The 20,954-nt window shown below is 40.7% G+C and overlaps 1 protein-coding gene across 27 annotated transcripts in view; it reads left to right on the top strand.

The window, feature by feature from the left end:
• The window catches only part of EPB41L3 (erythrocyte membrane protein band 4.1 like 3), a 175,654-nt gene that overhangs the window by 122,265 nt on the left and 32,435 nt on the right, over positions 1-20,954 (top strand). For all 27 annotated transcript variants that reach the window (XM_032311355.1, XM_032311346.1, XM_032311345.1 and 24 more), the window contains 6 exons: positions 874-978; positions 2,333-2,375; positions 9,249-9,324; positions 11,625-11,843; positions 12,608-12,695; positions 18,329-18,481. In XM_032311355.1, the coding sequence (XP_032167246.1) occupies positions 874-978; positions 2,333-2,375; positions 9,249-9,324; positions 11,625-11,843; positions 12,608-12,695; positions 18,329-18,481 (684 nt within the window). The remainder of the gene's footprint in view (positions 1-873; positions 979-2,332; positions 2,376-9,248; positions 9,325-11,624; positions 11,844-12,607; positions 12,696-18,328; positions 18,482-20,954) is intronic.

The raw sequence follows: 20,954 nt of genomic DNA, 5'->3' as shown, positions 1-20,954 counted from the left end.
ATCTATATCTCATATTTATAAATAATAACTAAAATCTTTAAACTTAACATTTTATGTCTAATAGGAAGGATTTCTCAAAAAGAAATTAAGAGAAAGTCGAACACTAATGAAAAACTGAAATTTGTGACACACACACAAAAACCCACAATAATAAACTAATGAAGGTAACGGAATTTCTAAGTAAGGGTTGAACTAGAAAGTCTTCAAGGTAAGTCTGCCTAAGATAAGGAATAGGCTTGATTCTTCCCAGATTCCAAATCTGATTGCGTCAGGACTGAGTTAGGACATTCTGAAACATGGCTTTCACGTTGGTCCTTTATATTCTTTGACTCTCAGGATTTTTATATTTCACAAGATGTTTCAGACTTCCAAGCCCCACATCATTTCCCCAGCTACTTCTGTTTAGAAATCATCCATTCGGGCCCCCTGGGTGGCTCAGTTGTTACACATCTGCTTTCTACTCAGATTATGATCCCAGGGTCCTGCAATCCAATCCTGCAATGCGCTCCTTGCTCGGTGGGGAGCCTGCTTCTCCCTCTCCCTCTGCTGCTCCTCCTGCTTGTGTTCTTGCTCTCTCTTTCTCTCAAATAAATAAATAAAATCTTTAAAAATAAAAAATTTAGAAAATCATCCATGGGTTACTGTCCTTAGTGGCACGGGTGAGTTTTGGTTTTGTCTGTTGGTTGTAGAGACCCGGTTTTGTGGGTAACAATCCACTTCATTGAACCTTTTCACTAGTTAAAGATAACATAGTGATCACACGTGGGCGTCACATAAGTTGTAGCAAGCCATATGTTAAATTTTACCCATGTTTATCCGTGGCAGTTGAGAGAACTTGAAGTGTGTTGATTTGTTCTGCTTTGTTTTCCACAGAAACGCTCCAGAGGCCAGGTGCTGTTTGATAAAGTATGTGAACATCTGAATTTGCTAGAAAAAGACTATTTTGGGCTTACGTATCGAGATGCTGAAAACCAGAAGGTGAGTGATTAAAAGCAATACAAAATGTATGTCTTGAACTGCTCGTTACTGTAAGAAAGGGAAGGAAAACTAAGTCGGTGTATCGTTTTCTCTGCTTCCACTCCTCTGTTTACTCCTTTCAGTCCCTAAATGATGCTAATTGCCTTATTTCTTTATGAAAGATATTATTGATGACTACCTTTAATCTTGAATATTCTGGAAAGAGAAATTCCGTTTTTCACACGAGTTATTTATGGTTCTAGGAAAGCATTTTATATGGTGCTTTTTTTGGATGATGTATTTCAGTGAATTTGAGCCCATGAAAATCAAATACGTTGACTCTTACATAGAAAACATGTTCCCTGACTGCTGTCCTGTTCCTAATTCATCTTAGTATGCTTCCATTATGACATGGGTCGTTTGCTGACTGGAGCCTTATCTAATGTATTCAGCAGGTATTTAATGTTTAATTTAATACTTCTATAGATGCTTACACCTGAGTAATGCAGTCTGCTCGGGGCTTTGCCTCACTAATTCCCACTACTACCTGAAAAATAAAGAAGAGGAAATTGTTCCTTTGTGTTCGTGTGAGGAACCAAGTCAAAGAAATTTTGCTCATAGATGTTATTTGTTTTGATGTTGTGCAATGAATCATACTTAATGCCTACCCAATTCACTGAACAATGTCTAACTTCGTTATTGAGCATCTGAGTTTTCTGATGAGGAAAATAATAAATTTCAAGCAGGTGTTTGTTAGGCAAGTGCCTAAGAATCTATAGCTATGGAAATCACTTTGTGGGCCTGAATGGCCAGGACATCAGTGGACATTATGGGTTTTTTTTTTTTTTAAGATTTTATTTACTTATTTGACAAAGATCACAAGTAAGCAGAGAAGCAAGCAGGGTAGTGGGGTGGGGGAAGCAGGCTCCCTGCTGAGCAGAGAACCTGATGTGGGGCTCAGTCCCAGGACCCTGAGATCATGACCTGAGCCGGAGGCAGAGGCTTAACCCACTGAGCCACCCAGGCACCCCAGACATTATGTATCTTTAATTCATTCTAGTAACTTCTTTGAACATTGAATTCCACTATTTTTTTTTTCTCCTCTGTTGCTGTAATAGCTGGAATCTTTGAAGGTAGTGTTGTAAAAGAAAGGAATTTTGTCACGCATGAATTGTGCATGCACACACACATTCTCTCATTAGGTTCATGCCTGGGCCCTCACAGGGCCTGCTGAAGAGCACCAGCTGTGGGGGAAGGACCCAGCTTGGAGGGCCAGCCAGTAACCATGGACTTTGAAATACGCTTAGGACGTGATCATCATCAAGTTGTTTTTATTCTTCTCCGGTTCAAATTCAAACTCTCATTTCCTTTTCAGAATTGGCTGGACCCTGCTAAGGAAATAAAAAAACAGATTCGAAGTAAGTTCTTTTGGATTATTTTACATGGTGACGTGAAGATTTTCAGAGAGCAGGGTTGTCTGAATTGGTGGCCCCTACCCACACGGCTAGTGTGACTACAGTATTTTTTAAAAGACAGATTAAGATCTCAGATTTTATCTCTGACAGGTTGGTCTAGCTTAAATACCCATTTTTAATCATCACAGCTTGGGAATTAAATGACTATGACATTTGACCTATTCCCCTGCATGTTCCCAGAATGTGCGATACGATTTAATCAAGTGATGCTCCAGTTGGCAATTAACCATTTAAAAGCTCCCAACGTAACTATTAATGTTAAATTAAGCCTAACTGCCACAAAAGTAGAAAAGTCAAGCTAAAGGTGGTAGTTAGTGAATGGTTTAGAAATGGAATAACAAGTCAGATAGAAATTTGCTATCTAGTGACAACCTCTTTCCTTGGTCCCTAAAGGCAAGTTAAGAAATCCATGTTTCCAGCAATTGCAAGGGCAACCCACAAAACTGAAACACAGGTAGCTAGTAAGTACAAGACAAGTTGCTGAATCTTACAAACCATTTAGTGCACATTAGGACAAGATACCGTTTTTCACTTACTCAGGTTAACGGAGATTTAAAAGTTTATTGATGCACTGCACTAGCAACTATGGACACAGCTAATAGAAGGACAAGTTGGTACAACCCTTTGAGAGAGTTTCAGCATTAAATATTCGTTAATTTAATATTTTATGTGTTATTTAATATGGTGAGTATATAATTCAATATTAAATAAATTTAATATTAATAATAAATATTCGGTCTTTATTAAAATTTAAAATGTGCTTATTCTTTGACCCTTAATTTTATTTGTACAGGTTCATCCAGCATATGTATAAGAGGGGAGGATATATATATGTGTACGTGCATGAAAATTTGTTATAATACTATTTGCAATAGCAGAAAACTAGAAGCAACTTAAATATCCATTTATAAAGAATGGATTAAATCAGTCATGGAATAACCATACCTTGAAATACTAAGCAACTATTAATAGAATGAGATAGAATGTGTTTCAGTTCTCATTAGTGGGACAAGTGACATCTGCTTTAAAGAAGTTGTGTATATATATATAAAAGTATATATATATGTATGTATATATATTTATATACACACACACATACATACATATACATGCATATGTATATATGTAATAAATTTTGGAAGAGCACAAAAGAGCACATATATACAAGTGTATATATGTAATAAATTCTGGAGGTAGTAGTACCTCCAGAAGTGGTACCACAGTATATGGGGTTAAGAAAGAGGAATTTTTTTTTTTTTATTTTAACCCTTTTCTGTAGCTCTTTTACTATAGACAATGGATAATCTTTATTACTATAAATAACTAGTTAAATTTTAAAGTGATTTTTTTGTCAATAAACTTGATAAATTTTTCCAACAACTAAATCTAGTTGAAGAATAAATTTAAGAGCAATACATTATTGAGAATGTCATGCCCATGGAAGTTTTCAACAATTTCCTATTAAAAAAGAGCAAGTATTTCCATTGCCTTTGAATGTGTTGAAATCAAAACACATCAAGTGCTAATAAAAAGTGGTAGTGAGCATTTTGAAATGGCTTAATAGAAGATAGTATCTCCAAAAAAATGAAAAAATAAAAAGCTCTCCTTCTAGATATTACAGAAACTGATGATTATGTATACAACTAAAACATCTTTACCACATTTTTGAGAGAAATTTTATAATCAAGTTAGAAATAAATTGGAATTGAAACCAGAGACAGCTCCAGATGTGAAAACACTCCCTTTTGTTCCAAGAGCCCTAATAAAAAATATAAGATGATGAATATGTTCTAAGAATCCTTCTATGGATTTACTCAAAGCAGATGTGGTGAATATATATCCTTTTGCGTTGTGTGCATAAAGTTCTCTGTAGTCATCTAATTAATGAAATGCTGTTTCTTACTTGGGTGATTAATAATTCCAGTTCCTTTGAAAATATAAATATCTGGGAAAAATCACAATATTGGCAGAAGAAAAGCTATATAAATGTTAGTTTTTTTTTAGTTGTTAATGGAATTCTTTTTTTTCACTTCACTTCCCATTTATCCTATCTCCCACCTTCTGTCGTATCTCCCACTCTGAAATCATGACCTGAGCTGAAACCAAGAGTAGGACGCTTAATCCACTGAGCCATCCAGGTGTCCCTCCTACATCCTTTTCTAAGAGAAGAAAGAGGACAATCAGAACATGAGATTTAAAGGATATTTTTTTTCATCAGGTAGATTAGGCTAACGATAACATAAAGAGAACTGAGTGACAGTCCTGAAGATAAAGGAGGAAGCAAGGACAATTGCAATTTTTTAATTGAATTTGGTTATTTTTATCTGTATTCCTTATTGTTACCCATGCACCCAAATGCCCTCTTTCTGTAAAATTCACATTCTACCAAGGCAGAGAACTATTATCCTATCCAACAGAATTATTGTACCATCACCTCCTTCTCCTAAATATAAATGATAACAGGGAAACACAGATCAAAACCACAATGAGATATCACCTCACCCTGTCAGAAAGGCTAAAATCAAAAAGACAATAGGAGGGACAGGGTGACTCAGTCTTTTAAGTGTCCAACTCACGATTTTTGGCTCAGGTCACAATCTCAGGGTCATGAGATTGAGTTGTGAGTTGGGCTCCACCCCTAGGGGTGGAGCCCACTTTAATTCTCTCTCTCCCTCTCCTCCTGTCCCTTCCCCATCCACTACCCACTACCAACAAACAAGTGTTGGTGAGGATGTGGAGAAAAGGAACCCTTATGCACTGATGGTGGGAATGTAAGTTGGTGCACCCACTATGGAAAACAGTATAGAGATTCATCAAAAAATTAAAAACGGAAATACCGTACGATCTAGTAATTCCACCACTGGGTCTTTACCCAAAGAAAATCAAAATAGTAATTTAAAAAGATGTATACAACCCTGTGTTTATTGCAGCATTATTTATAATAACCAAGATAATGGAAGCAGCCAAAGTATCAATAGATGAATGGATGAAGAAGCTGTGGTGGAATACTACTCAGCCATAAAAAAGAATGAGATTTGCCATTTGCAACAACATGGACTGACCTAGAGTGTACTGTGCTGAGTGAAATAAAGCAGACAGAGAAAGAGAAATATCCTATCATTTCACTTATGTGTGGAATCTGAGAAACAAAACCAAAAAAAGCAGAAACAGATCCACAAATACAGAGGAAAAACTTATAGCTACCGGGGATTGGTGGGGGAGGGATGGGCAAAGATGGGTGAAAGGAAGAGTGGAAGATACAAGACTTCCAGTTATGGAATGAGTAAGTCACAGAGATGAAAGATAGAGCTTGAGGAATATAGTCAGTGGTATTGTGATAGTGTTGTATGGTGGCGCATGGCAGTTAGGCCTGGGAGTACAGCATAATGTCTGGAGTTGTCAAATCACTATGTTGTACATTGGAAACTAGTTTAACATTGAGTGTCAACTACACTTCCGTTGATATGTGTGTGTATATTTAGACACACTTGTATAAATGATTAAAGGATGTTTTCTTTCTTTTCCTGTTGTTGGTGCATAGAATGTCTCTAGAATGAGATCTTCAAGAGAATGGCGATCAACCTGATAAAGCTTTTAAGTTGCAAACTGATGAGAAATAGAAAATTCTGAAACTGAAGAGTTCCCTCTTAGGAGAAAAAATTACAATGCTAGTCATTTTTTATGCAGACTCAGATGTTTAAATTTCTAAATATACTGTATTTTAATATAAATATATTTATGATATAATTTCATAATATGGAGTATATGATCTGTATACTGTATGTAATAATTTATAGTAATTTTATGCTGTGAATGCAGCATACTTAAAGTTTCCAAGATTTGGCAGCCATACAATACTAAAATTAGAATTTTTTATAAGAATGGACTCTCTTCGGTTTCATAGTTTCCCATCATAAATTTGTGACTCTAAATCCTATATCGGCATACAGGAATATCATTTTAATGCATTCAGGTGGTTTCATTTCCTGTGTCTATCCAGGACCACCATCTGAGCAGATTAGGGTTTGCAAGCCCATTCATTACATAACCATGCCTTCCCACTCAATTTGTTTCTGTCAGAATCCTTATGGGGATATACATTTGAACTTTAATCTGCCTCTCGTTAATTTCAAATCTTACGCCTTATTTAACTAGATTTTTTCCTCTTGATTAGGGTTTAGACTGTAGTTTTTGAAACTTCCCACTCTTTAAAAACAATACCCCACAAAACCTTGCAGTTGTTTGGGTTATAACCTCATGAAAATGGATTTCTTGGGATTAGTGATTTTCATAGTATGATTCCCAAGCCAGTCTGTACTCAAACCACAAGGGGGTTGATTAAAACCACAATTCTAGGCCATATTTCCCAATCTCTGGAATGAAAGTAGAAATTGACATTTTTAGCAAGTACCTCAGATTCTTAAACCAACTATAGTTTGAAATTCCTTTTCCTGCCCTGAGGATTTTGCTTTGAACTATCTTTCTTATAACCCCCCCCTTTTTTTTAAAGAATTTTATTTATTTGGGGGCACCTGGGTGGCTCAGTCATTAAGCGGCTACCTTCAGCTCAGGTCATGATCCCAGGGTCCTGGGATCAGGCCCTACGTCGGGCTCCCTACTCAGTGGGAAGCCTGCTTCTCCCTCTCTTACTCCCTTGCCTGTGTTCCCTTTCTCTCTCTATCAAATAAAGAAAATCTTTTTTTAAAAAGTTATTTATTTTAGAGACCGAGAATGTGTGCACGTGCAAACGGTGGAGCCCCAGATGGGGGAGGGAGAGAGAATCTGAAGCTGATCCAGCCCTAAGTGCTGATCTGGATGTGCGGCTCCATCCCACCACCGGGAGATCATTACCTGAGCCAAAACCAAGAGTCCAACGCTTAACCAACCGAGCCACCTGGGCACCCCTCTTTCTTATACTTTTATTATGTCAAAGTTTATCTTGAATTTATTATGAGATTGTTTAATTACATTGATCAACCACTCACTGGGTTCAGGGCATACTTTGGAAAGGATAAAAATGACAAAAGAGCAATACATCCATTTCCCATAACTAATACGTTAATTTTCATTCCAGTTGCTTGGGGGGAAAGCCCGCTCTCATTTATGAACCTCACCATCGGCAAGCAGTAAAGGGAACCATGTTAGCAGAAAGTGCCTAGGAATCAGTAGGAAAATAAAACGAGATCAGACCCTTTTTTGATTAACAAAAGGACCTGGAAAAATCATCACTAGAAATATATGGGATTGAGGGATAACTTAACAATTCTTAGCGTCTGTGTTTCAGGAATATTTTCTGAGTGATTTAAAAATGATAACAAGCAACCAGCGATACGTGGCTTTATGCCAGTTCTTTATAAGCTACCTCAGGCAGTGATCCTGCCGTGTGGAATTTTAAGTGGATTATGAATAGTCGTGTTGAGAATAAACTAGACTAATAAATGTAACCATGCTGCTTATGACAGAATCACAGGTAACCTGTGCAGCTAAGTATTTGCCTCATACTCAAGAGAAGAGCCCAAAGAAAGAAGCTGGTACTTAGAATTCTACCCCTTTCTTCTGAATGTTTGCAAACCACTCATGGAGCAAATGGAGTTTCCAGAAGTCATTTGATGGGGAGGAGGGAGTGTTGGGCATCTTAGGGGGATAGTTGAGGCTTAAGAGCCTCAACTGTGTGAAATCACAGAGAGAAAGGAAGTGGCTACTGCTCATGGTATAGATGAAAGGCCCCCTGTATGGAAGCCAAGGAGACTGGGAGGAGTTTCTCAGTAGCGCCTTCCAAACACAAGCAGCTCAATGCTGGAGCCCTTTCCTGGTCATTGTGTGGGGAGATCAAACGTCCCGCGAAGGAACACCCAGACTTGAATGAGTTACCGCGTTAAGAGCCCAGAAAAAAAGAACGAAGTGAGTACGATGAGTTCAAGTAGGGATGAGGTGGAGAGAGAGTAAATGTAGAAAAGAAGAAAATGTTTCTCCATATTTATAGTGATAAACCATACACCAGTAGAGACCGTATTAATAAAATGGAGAGCTTCGGAAGGCCTCACGGTGCTTCAGGTGTAAGTGGGGGCAGCACGGAGAGCCGGTGACTGTCCGCTGCCACCGGATTGATTGTTTTCCTTGTGGGAGAGGAGGCTGAAAGGAGAGGCCGTGGGCTCAAGAACAGCAGCGCTTCAAGAGCACCCGTCTGAGTCCTGGACTCATATGGAGGGGGGCGAATTTGGGGAAGCACTGTTCATGCCTTCAGGCATCTCTCGAATCAACAATTTCGCCAAGGAAGAAAATTTTCAGCTGCCTGGAAGCAGCTCACTTAAATATTCACAGCAAAACCTTCGCAGAAAACAAAAATCTCTTGAAACTTTCCTTGACATGTATTATAGTGGGATTTGACCTGTAATAACAAAGCAGAAAGGACAAAGCAGACGGGATTATGTCTGTACCATTGCTATATGAGTATCTAGAATTTCAGAGCAGTAGAGCCAGTCAGTTCTGGACTTGTCTGTCCGTATTATCCCTGTCATTCACGTATTTTCCCCCTCTTCTAACGGCTTACCTTTGTCCCTGGGAATGGGAGGAAATGTAATCAATTTCCAGACGAGTTAGAAGCGCCAATAATGGATTTGGAGCAAAGATTAAGGACTAGGTGAAGTTTCAAACATACCTGGATTTCGTTGAACTTGAGACTCTTCCCATTTTCCACGGAGGAGCCATTGTTGCTTGGGAGTTAGTACTTGGAGTTAAGGCGGTTCTCGCTATCATAATAATTAGTAGGAAGGGATTTTCTGAGTTTTGATCCTAATTTTTCTCTCATCTCTGCAGGTGGTGCTTGGCACTTTTCATTTAATGTGAAATTTTACCCACCAGACCCCGCCCAGCTATCCGAAGATATCACCAGGTATTTGAAAGTTGGCTCTGAAAAAGGCAGGCTTCTCTTTACTCTCTGGGGAAGGGCATGCTTACATCTGGGAACCTTTCAGTCATCCACGCCAGAAATGGCAAACCAAAGGCAACAGAGCGAGAGCAAACATCTGATGAGAAGATTTGCCAAATCGTATCTGTTCACAGTTGAATCTTTGGTGCTAAGCTGCTACTTCCGTCTGTCTGACCTTGGCGGGAAAACTTGCAGAAGTGAGATACTGTCATCTACCCACCACCGTCAAATTGGATGGGATTCAGCCTTACGTGATACGGCAGTTCCTAGTGCTCCTGCTCTAAAACTCAGAGTAAAAATGTGTCTTTGGATGCTTCTGCTGTTTATATAACCCGTCTGATACGCGACAGCTATTTTAAAAAATGAGGCACCAAAGGCACACAGAGGAGAGTTTACTTTCTCTGCCCTGTGTGTACAGGAAAAATGATTCACTCATTTGGGGGAAGGAAGACTGAAGAAAGGAAACTAACATAAAAATATCCTGTGCAGTGACTTGAGCTTTGAGTGTGCGGGGAGATCCCTTTAGGAGGCTCTCCTGGGTTTGCCATGTGTTCTAGGCTCCTTCACATCCTCCTTTGGAACTGCTGACTCTCTCACCCTGCTTGGTAGTAAGTTTACAGCCAATCAGAGTGACATTGTGCAGTGCGTACCGAATTTTCTGCGTAAGCCTCACATGCTGCTTGGAGGGCTTTTCAGAAAAGGGGAATTATTCCAAACAGCTCCAGTCACTGGCTAGGAGTAAAAATAGTTCCAGCAGACGTATTAGGCAAAGAGTAAAAGAATTAGTTACAAAGGATTTCTTTTATATTTTTTTTAAATCTAGGAAAATGGATGACTTCTTATTTAAAGATACTTTTAATAATATTGAAGAACCACTTAATTGTGGCTAATTTATTGGTTATAGAGCCACATAATACCTGACATGCGATGCATGGTTCCTTTCTATTTGTGCAATGTTTGCAGAGTCTGTGGAATGTGTAGAAACTTCTGTATCTGTATTACATGGAGTTTTTTTTATATCAGCTTAAAATCACATTTGAAGGGGGCCTTAAGACTTTAATCATTGTCTTCATCTTCAGCAGATTAACAATTTATTTCGTATATGAACGGTGCAAGGATATTTTATTGTTATACCTATATCCTGGGGCAAGAAGGGTTTTTTTTTTTTTTAAAGATTTTACTTAGTTATTTGACAGAGAGAGAGATCACAAGTAGGCAGGGAGGCAGGCTCCCTGCTGAATAGAATGCCCAATGTGGGGCTTGATCCCAGGACCCAGAGACCATGACCTGAGCCGAGGGCAGAGGCTTAACACATTAAGCCACCCAGGCACCCCTATGAAGAGTATTATTAAGAGTTATCAACATTAGCACTTCCCTTGGAGTCTCCTACCGTTAGTAGTCTATCTAAATATTGAAAAGCAAGAAGCAGAGAAAATAAGTCAGCTATCAGTGGCGATATCTGTATATCTTGGCCACATTAAATGGAAAATATCTCTTACTCCTTGAGTATAAAGCTGTTTACTTGTAGGAATGAGGTGCTCAGATTTTAAAGTAGTAATTCTTCAGAATTAGTCTTCATATCATTTGGATTCTAGGAAGTTCTCTAAATAAAAAAATGAGGACTGGAAACGGGAGCGATTGTTTGTTATTACGAAGAGACCATGGCATCAGGAAGGCAGGAGTAGGTGCAGTCGCAGGTGGTGTAGCTGGCGAGTTAGCTGAAATCAGCCTCGCTCACGTGGCAGGATGCTTAACTGATGTAGCAAAATGACACTTCCTTAAGGCTGGTAGAGACTTAGTAATTGCATTTAGCTGCACCATTGTTACATGATAATACCCCCAACCAGAGATTTCAGGGAGTGTGTTGGGGAATCATTGATGTGGATTTTAAGTGTTAGTTATTTTAAAAGACGTTAAAGAAATACATCTTGAGGTTTCTTCTACTCGGTGCCATTAATAAATAAATTTATTTTTAATAAATAAAATTTTTAATTTTATCTTTATTAATAATTAATAGTAATAATACTTTACTAATAAATAAAAATTATTAGGAGCATTGACTTGCCTCAAGATGCCCTTTAATACTGTATTTTAGAGCCAGGTATTTTCCCCTTACACCTAAAGCAAAGTAGAGATGCTGGAAAATTGGTCCTAGTGCGATCATTCCCCAGGAAGGAATTGCTTACAGTGCAATTTGTACCAAGTGGCCTGCTTTTCTCCTGTCCTCATGCTGGATTTTTGCTTTGTCTTTTGGCTCCTGGAAGGTACTACCTCTGCCTACAACTGCGAGACGATATCGTGTCCGGAAGGCTGCCCTGCTCCTTTGTCACCCTGGCCCTGCTGGGCTCCTACACCGTCCAGTCCGAACTTGGAGACTACGACCCAGATGAATGTGGGAACGATTACATCAGTGAGTTCCGCTTTGCGCCAAACCACACGAAGGAACTGGAAGACAAAGTGATCGAGCTGCACAAGAGCCACAGGTTAGTGGCAGAAAGCTTGAGAACGTTTGTTTGGCTTGTGCTTTGATGGGCGAGCGTCCCATGTATTACCTGCTCTTACCAGGCTGTGTTTCAGGGGCATGAAGGCTAGGACCGTAGCAGACGGAGGTTCTGTATTTTGTATGGTTCTGGGGTAGTTACACTCTTCCTCCTTGTATTCTGGTGGTGGTTCTTGTTTAGAGAGAAAGAATGGGGAGAGGGGTGTGGGGGAGAGGGTAGATGGAGAGTGAAAGAGAATCTTAAGCAGGCTCTACACTCAGTGCAGGGCCCGACACGGGGCTCGACCTCACGACCCTGAGATCATGACCTCAGCCGAAATCCAGAGTCAGACACTTAACTGACTGAGTCACCCAGTGATTTTAAAAGCCATTTTCCTTGGGGCACCTGGATGGTTCAGTTAGCTAAGTGGCTGCCTTCAGCTCAGGTCATGATCCCAGGGTCCTGGGATCCAACCCCCATCAGGTTGCTCCTCAGTGGAAAGCCTGCTTCTCCCTCTCCCTCTGCTGCTCCACTGCTTGTACACTTGGCTCTCTCTCTCTCCCCACCTCTCTGTAAAATAAATAAAATCTTTAAAAAAAAATGAAAGCCATTGTTCCTGTGATTCTCCGCCACCCCCTTCAGAGCATGAATCTGCTGGTGCCTCTATGGGGTTTGCTTATGAGATGGCAAGGCTAAGTGGAAAATATTGCAGTCCTGCCAGGTAAAAGAAAAGCAGCATTGTGACTTTTTTTTCCCCCCCTTATCAGAGGAATGACGCCAGCAGAAGCAGAGATGCATTTCTTGGAAAATGCCAAAAAACTGTCCATGTATGGAGTTGATTTACATCATGCCAAGGTATGCATTTTTTAATCCCCAAACTTCCTATTTAATTTTCTTTAATGCAGCGTTGTTATTACTATAAGCTGGTGATTTTGTACTTCCATCATTAAAAACGTTGGGGATCCAAATCTGTGTTTGCTTTAAGGCCCACTCAGTGATAAGGCAAATTCAGCTCTCTGAGATTTTACTGAAGGGTTTGCTCTGATGTCTCAAACTCCCATAGCTCATGGCCTCAGCTGCTGAAAGCCTTAGTTAGGCAAAGCCTCAGTTTGCCCCTTGGTTCAGTTAGAAATTTATCTTCCCATAACAAGCTCCTAACACAGCCCCCTTTCCTGTCACGGTTTTATTTCCCACTTTGTGCCAACCCGTGCCCTTTGCTTCTGCCAGATCCTGTCTCTGCGTCTTCCCTGAATATGCCCGTCCTTGCCTGAGCTGTCCTCCTCCTCTCTGTCTACCTGACCCAACCGTGGCCAGTTGTCCAAGACCCACCTGTCACATCTCTCATGTGCCAAGTACTGTTGGATATCTCTGTTCTGGATGCTTCCCCGGGCGCTCTGCAAATTCACGTCAACTTTAAATAGCTCTCTCTCTAGAACTCAGGTTCTCTGACACATAATCAGTGCTTTGAAATAAGGTTGTCATTTTAGTTCAACTAAAATTAGGCCCCAAAGCTAAGGATTGCCTCGTTGATTGGTGATGGGCGAAATGTCAAAGCTGTATCTTGGCCACAGAGTCTTTTTGAAGTTGGAACTGGTCTATAGGAGGGTTGAGGTGGTGAGGCTGCATAAAACATTTGACTCCAGGTCACACTTTCCCAGAATTTCTGTATTTTTTCCAGAGTGAGAGAGGGAGTATATGGACTGTTCATGTGGTATTTGAGCAGCTGTGAGTAAAAGTACTGTAGAAGCACAGACAAGCCCTCTGAAAACTTCCTCCAAAGCGTACGAAATTTGTTAGGATCTTAGGAATGGATTCTGGTCTTTCGGTAACATCTGGAAAAAAAAAAAAAAAAAGATCCGTGCTTGAAGTTCAAGGGTAGTTCCTTCTGATTTGGGCTATCAAGAGACTATCACTCCTGTATTGGAACATGCCCTTATTACTGATGGATGGACCGAGCAGTCACCCCTTTCGTGGTTTGGGATCCGAAAGAACATGCAGGTAATAGCCTTCGAGGCATGCGAGTATCTGACACAGTCAAGGTTGGGGCCAAAAAATGAGGAGAATTTCAGCTGGCTCTGTTGAAGCCATACATCTTGAGGACCCCTGGGAGGGAAATCTGTGGTCTGTAGGCTCTACTGATGCTGCCCGTGGGACCACTCCCTGGTTGGCTCTTAGAGAGCAGACCGCTCCACCCTGTATTTGAACAAGAAAATGGCGGCCATCAAACACATATGAGTTTGATGGGTTCTGTCTGTGGATCATTTCATAAATCATACAGGGTGAGCACGTTCAAGGAAGGCCTGAAGGCCTGAACACGCGCAAAATCTCGGAGACTTGGCTGGGACATCCTGGGGATGTGCCGGGACATTGACTGCCAAGCTTTTTGACATTTGTGTGTAATTACAACAGCAGGTGTAGCTCTATTTACTTGCCAGTTCATTATTCTATTTTTTTTTCACTTATTTTTCACTTGGATAAGAAAGTGTTTTATATTGTATGCTGTATACGGTAGGAAGAGGATTTAAAAAAGAAAACGAGGGTGCCTGGGTGGCTCAGTGGGTTAAGCCACTGCCTTCGGCTCAGGTCAGGATCTCAGGGTCCTGGGATCGAGTCCCGCATCGGGCTCTCTGCTCAGCGGGGAGTCTGCTTCCTCCTCTCTGCCTCTCTGCCTACTTGTGATCTCTCTCTGTCAAATAAATAAATAAAATCTTTTAAAAAAATAAAAAAATAAATAAATAAAAAGAAAACGAGGAGACACACGAAGATTGTTTTCCTCTCGAGTTTTTCCCTAGGCGGCTAGCAGATAAGGGAACAAGAGAGAAATGAAGGTCGCCGGAAAATTTGAGTGAATTGAAAGCTATTTTTGAAGTTAGGTTACACACGATGATTCACTTACTGCCTGGGAAAAATAAACAAATAAAAGATTAGGGCTTATGTTTGGGAAGGGCAACTCAGGATTTATCAGTGTTCTTATCAGTACAAATAAAATCACTTAACATTGCTGTAGCTGCTAAATTAAAATAGATCGCTGCTTTTTCATTCACTAATACGATTCGGAAATCATGCCAATTAAAGAGAAGGAATTAAGGAAGCACAAACGTAGCCTATTTTAGGATTTCATCTGAATATTAAGTATAACGAATGTTCAGTTGTGGACTCCCATTTTCTCCGGCAGCCACAGTCCCATCATTTCAAGAAGGAAATTTACTGAATTAAATTAGAGTGAATTTCCGGTTGTAAGTGAGAGGATTCTCTTCTGTGGATGGTATGAAAGGCCCTGAGCTTTAGGGCCCATTTAGAAATTCTGAATTGTGATCTTGGACTCTGTGGCTCTGTATAAAGAATGAACAATATATTATGAGATGAAGGTCCCTTGTTTTGGAAAATCTGTCCTACATGCTTCATTTTTTTTTCTTAGGACGACTGTCTCTGCTCATTTGTCACTTACTGTCAGCCTGAGTAGGCTCAGTCAGAGTTATTTACCTCATATGAGATTCTGACATGTAGATAGGTAGGTCTAAATCCCTGCTGGATATCCCACGGACCGAGTGATAAGTGAACGACAGTGAAGTTGGAACGGTGGTTTTAAATTAAGGGACTAGTCCACTCATTTATTTTAATTATGATAGACTGAGACTATCCAGATCTTCCTTCCATGTTCCCCACTAAAGGGAGTATTAAATGTGTCAACATATTGATAGGGAAACACACACATCCCCAAGAAAGAACGCCGTGACAGCTTTCAATACAAAAGATGTATCAAGGGGCGCCTGGGTGGCTCAGTCGTTAAGTGGCTGCCTTCAGCTCAGGTCATGATCCCAGGGTCCTGGGTTCAAGCCCCACATCAGGCTGCCTGCTCGGCGGGAGGCCTGCTTCTCCTCCCATTCCCTCTGCTTGTGTTCTCTCTCTCACTGTGTTTCTCTCTGTCAAATAAATAAAATCTTAAAACAAAACAATATAGGTTGGAAATTTAGATCTACACAAAGAAATGACACGCTTCAGAAATAGAAGGAATGAAGGCAAAGTAAAATATTTTTTAAAAAAAACAAAAGAAGGACATATCAAGCCAACGTCAGGACTGCGGGCTGTGGCAGAAGACTGGATATACGAAGTATTTTTTTTGTCATTGCTGGTGGATTAATGAAGCGGAAACGTTCATCTAGTTTAAAACCCCACATATTCCTGATGTTTTCTGTCTTCATTTGCCCTCTCTCCTCACATGGAATGGCTGCTCTCAAGCAGCGTCCAGTCCTGAGCACGAGGAAGTGGGTGTTCACTGCCACCCCACTTGCTTGGGGTGCGCAGCTGATAACAAGATGGGGGACACGCAGACATGTGTGGTGGCGGCGGGCCCGAGACAAGCAGTCAGTGGGGGTTTCCTGCTCTTTCCCCGTGAAGGATGCTGTCTTCTCATTATCCGGAGACACTAATGGACGATTTTAAAATAGATACTAGCGCAAGAGGCTCTAACTACATATTTATCTGGTAAAACAGAAAGCGAGTCAAGGAGCTTTTACTCCCAACAGTCCCCCCTCCATGCCTGCATTTTTGCTCATGGTACAGGAGGGTCACTGAGCAGCCCCGGGGACAGATTACGCAGTTCCGAAGGCTCAATAGTGCCAGCTACACGTCGGCCTCAGGCTCTAGCTCTTCCATTTGCTCTTTCAGATTAAAGCCCTTGATAAATGGTCGGCAGTTTCTGGTCTTTGAATTCTCCTCAAATTTAATTACGTTGTAATATCCTGCCATCGAGTATTTCCACTTCTGTAGAGTAATTTCGTATCTAATGGACTGATCCACTTCCCGGGTGAAATATTTCATTTTAATCCAGTTAGAATCATATTTGCAGACTTGGGTTTCCCAGAGATGGACCGAAATATTTATTTTTGATTCTGGAAATACTCTTTTTATGCCTTGCACTGACAAGATTTAGGAAGTAAATTCCCACAGTATGGATGAGTCAGAATCTCCTGTTTGGATGCTTCCATTTTCCCGTCCCCTCATCGCCGCTACAGAGGGACTCAGTGCCAGGAACAGTTGTGACAATTAATGTCACAAGACCTCACCTTTGCCTCTTAGGTGCCCCCTGCTTCTGACATCCAGTAAGACCAGGACGTGGAGATTGAGTCTCACAGTCCTGCCTTCTGTCCTTTATCCTCCCCATGCAGGGTCACTGCACATGTTCCTCTTACCCCGATTTCACCCAAATACAGCATTTAGGAGGCATTGGCTATCCATGCAATGTGTCCTGAGCTTTATATGACCTCTCCCATGACCTCCGAGACTTCTCATCCCATATCCCTAGAAAATGACCTAAAGATGAAACGTGCAAATAGCAGACAATCCTGTTATAAATATAGCATGCTCCCACTTTAAAAAAACAAAAACAAAAACAAAAACAAAACCTGGAGAGATACAGAGAATGTGTCTCTATTTATGTATGTGACTCCGTTCCCATTACGACTGGGCAGTGTGTGTGTTTGAGACATGTTGGGGAAGTATGTTCCTACTTGAAAAGCCTATTTTATATTTGAATTTCTGACCTTAGTGGTATATTAAAAAAAAGATCAAGGCTCTTTTTCAATGAAACAAACTCCAAAATACTCATTAGAAAGGACAGGGCCTCTCCATTAGTACACGTAGGAGTCGAAAGCCTTGCCTCTGGAACCAGGCTGCCCATAAATTCAGCTGGGGTGGGCACTTAACCTCAGCACACTTTAAAAGTTTCCTCATCTGAGTGAAATAAGTAAAGCAGAGGAAGTCAGTTATCATGGTTTCACTTGTGGAGCATAAGGAATAACATGGAGGACACTGGGAGATGGAGAGGAGAAGTGAGTTGGGGGAAATCGGAGGGGGAGATGAACCATGAGACACTGTGGACTCTGAGAAACAAACTGAGGGTTTTGGGGGCGGGGGGAGTGGCCAATTGTGGGAGCCTGGTGGTGGGTATTAGGGAGGGTACGTACTGCATGGGGCACCAGGTGTGGTGCATAAACAAAGAATCTTGAACACTGAAAAAAATTTTTTTTTAAAGTTTCCTCATCTGTAAAGTAGGAAGAGTCCTAGGAACTATCACAGAGTCTCCTAGTGAAGAGTAAAGGAGTTAACGTTACACATGTGTGCATTGGTGAGAGCCGTGCCTGGCGCTCGGTCATGAGACCTGTCTCTCTCGTTTGTACCGTCATTAGCATGTCATGCGGATGGTGTCCTCTCTGTGTAGTACTTACATCGTGAGCCATCGGTGAGCCAGTTCTACACTCACATGTCTCCATAGTGATCAAGATCTTCATTAACAGCTGATTATCGATTATTTAGGGGGAACATATTAAAAAAAAAAACCAACGGGGTATTTTTCTTACTGAAATTAAAGTCGTCGGTAGTCAATTACGGGTTCCTTCACAGAATGCTATCGTGCGTTAAATGCCACCCTCATTTCACGTGGAAACCCTTGAAATACTGACCCAGTGTTTCTTGATGCCGTTTTCCAGGATTCTGAAGGAGTAGAAATTATGTTAGGAGTTTGTGCGAGTGGTCTGTTGATATATCGTGACCGCCTGAGGATCAACAGATTTGCCTGGCCTAAGGTTCTAAAAATTTCATACAAACGGAACAACTTTTACATTAAGATCCGGCCGGGAGAGGTAAGTCCCCGCCCTGCAGTTGGCGTGTACATTGGAAAGAAAGGTACCCAGTGGCAAACAGAAATGTAAATTGCCAGCTCCCAGGTTCTGAGCATCGTAGGACATGGTGAGTTATGTGTCCATGCCTATGAGAATTTTTTGTAGGTTTGTTTGATATATAGCAATAAGTAAAATATTTTCTTCTTCTTAATGGTCTGGTTCTAATTTTGTCCCACTGCATAGATGGAAAAGTTTTTATTTTTGCAGATTTTAGCGTAACCTCAAGATACATGGATAATGTTCTATAGATCTCAGACCAAGGTATAAAAGAAACTCTGAGGTACTAAACCTTTTGTGAATAAAGAACAGATTTCTTCCCGTCTGTCCATGTTTTATGCACTCATGCCCTTTTCGTACTCCAAATCTGCTGGCACGCTAGCATTGAGACAATGTGATCAAAGTACAAAAGAGATTCGAGGAGGAGACACCAAGGGTAAATGATGCAAATGTCTCATAGCCTCGTACATTTCTGCTTTTTCTTTTATTCAGAAAGACTGATGGAAAAAACGTAGAAGTTGTTGACTAACCACATTCATAGTGGTTTACACATAATAGGTGGTAAATATTTCCTATTATCTGTGTAACAGATGATAAATAAATATACCGTTTCTGATGAGCATAGGTATTCTAATGGAGACAGAGCTCTAAGGTTACAGCTCATCTGTGTCTCTGAACATTTTCTGGTACAATACAGAATTATTCTCTCTTCAAAATCAGCCTCTCCGTTGGTGGAAAAGTAATTAAAAATCAGGTTATATGGGGTGTAATGAACAGCACGGTGACTATAGTTATAATACTGTATTGTATCTGAAAGTTGCTAAGAAAGGAGATCTTAAATGTTCTTATCACAAGAAAAAAAAACCAACCTGTGTGTGGTGATGGATGTTAGACTTAATTGTGATCATTTCGCTGTGTATATAAACATCAAATCATTATGTTATACACTTGAAACTAATAGGTTATATGTCAGTTATACCACAATTAAAATTTTTTTTAATCACACTATACAGCAAAGAATCACGTTTATGATTCCCTGTAAATATAAAGTCAAACTTGTCTGTGAAGACTGAAATAATCTGTAAGCTTTTCATGGACATATATGAAATAATTTTTTATATTCACTGAAATTGCATATAAAACTTAAAACCAATATATAATTCATCAAATATTTACAAGTGACCATCTGTTCATAGTCAGGCACCATAGTGGGCATTAGAAATAGAAAAATAAATATGACCTTGTTCCTGTACTTAAAGGACTTTCTGTTGAGCAAAAAACAGTCTCATGTACTTAGAATTATGTTGTCATGATACATTTTGCACATATAACACTGCGCAGACATGGGGTAAGCGTGCTGTGGTGAGGGCCCAGATGGGAAAGCTGGAGAAACACATCAGGAAACAATAGTGAGCCATGGAAGGTTTTAGAGAGGGTATGATATGCTAGACGAATACTTTGGAGTGAAACTTAGCAGCTTTGCGATGAGGTGTGCCAAGACCTCAACCAGGGCAGAGGCCATGAGAATAGAACAGAAGGAGCCAGTGTGAGAGAAGTTTCAGAAACTGAGCCTGTAGGTCTTGGACACGAGATGGAGGAAGGGCCTGAAGAGTGGAGGGAATGGGAGGTCTTTGGTTGGCAAGAATGAAGTTGATGGACATGATATCAGAGAGATCATGAGGAGAGAAACAGGGAGAGAAAATAGGGAGAATTTCAGAAAAAAATAAATAAATTCTGTTGATAGATTTTCACGGGGTGATTCTTGCATAATTTAGAGATAGAGGTCTGGGGACACCTGGGTGGCTCAGTTGGTTAAGCAGCTGCCTTCAGCTCAGGTCATGATCCCAGCGTCCTGGGATCGAGTCCCATATCGGGCTCCTTGCTTGGCAGGGAGCCTGCTTCTCCCTCTGCCTCTGCCTGCCACTCTGTCTTCCTGTGCTCGCTCTTGCTTCTCTCTTTCTGACAAATAAATAAATAAAATTAAAAAAAAAAAAAAAAAGAGATAGAGGTCTGGAGGAGTCAATAGCTGCATCCATTCTATTAAGGGCCTTGGGAATGAAATATATTACCCAAAGAACAAGGCAAGTTAAAGGAAAAGAGAGACTCTAAAACAGAAACTCTGGGTAACGTCCATTTTTGAGGGAGGAGTAGGCAGAAGAACACAGGCCGATGAACAAAAGCAGCCAGAGAAAGAAGAGAAGAGACAAGAGCCATCACGAACGACAAGGAGATGAGATTCTGAGTACGTGGTAAACCAGCCTGGCCAAATGTTACAGAGAAGGCATGTGGGCTGAGAACTAAGAAGAGTGCATCAGACTCGACAGATCCCACTGGGACACTGAAGGGTTCGAGCGGGTTGTAGGAGCACCTTCTGTGGTACATTAGGTCGCGATGAGGTGGGGAGGGAAGTAGCCAAAGCTGCGCCTTCTGACATTTG

Source organism: Mustela erminea, chromosome 13 (assembly GCF_009829155.1).
Source record: "Mustela erminea isolate mMusErm1 chromosome 13, mMusErm1.Pri, whole genome shotgun sequence".
Lineage (NCBI taxonomy): Eukaryota > Metazoa > Chordata > Mammalia > Carnivora > Mustelidae > Mustela > Mustela erminea.
This window is presented reverse-complemented; position numbering and strand designations above follow the sequence as displayed.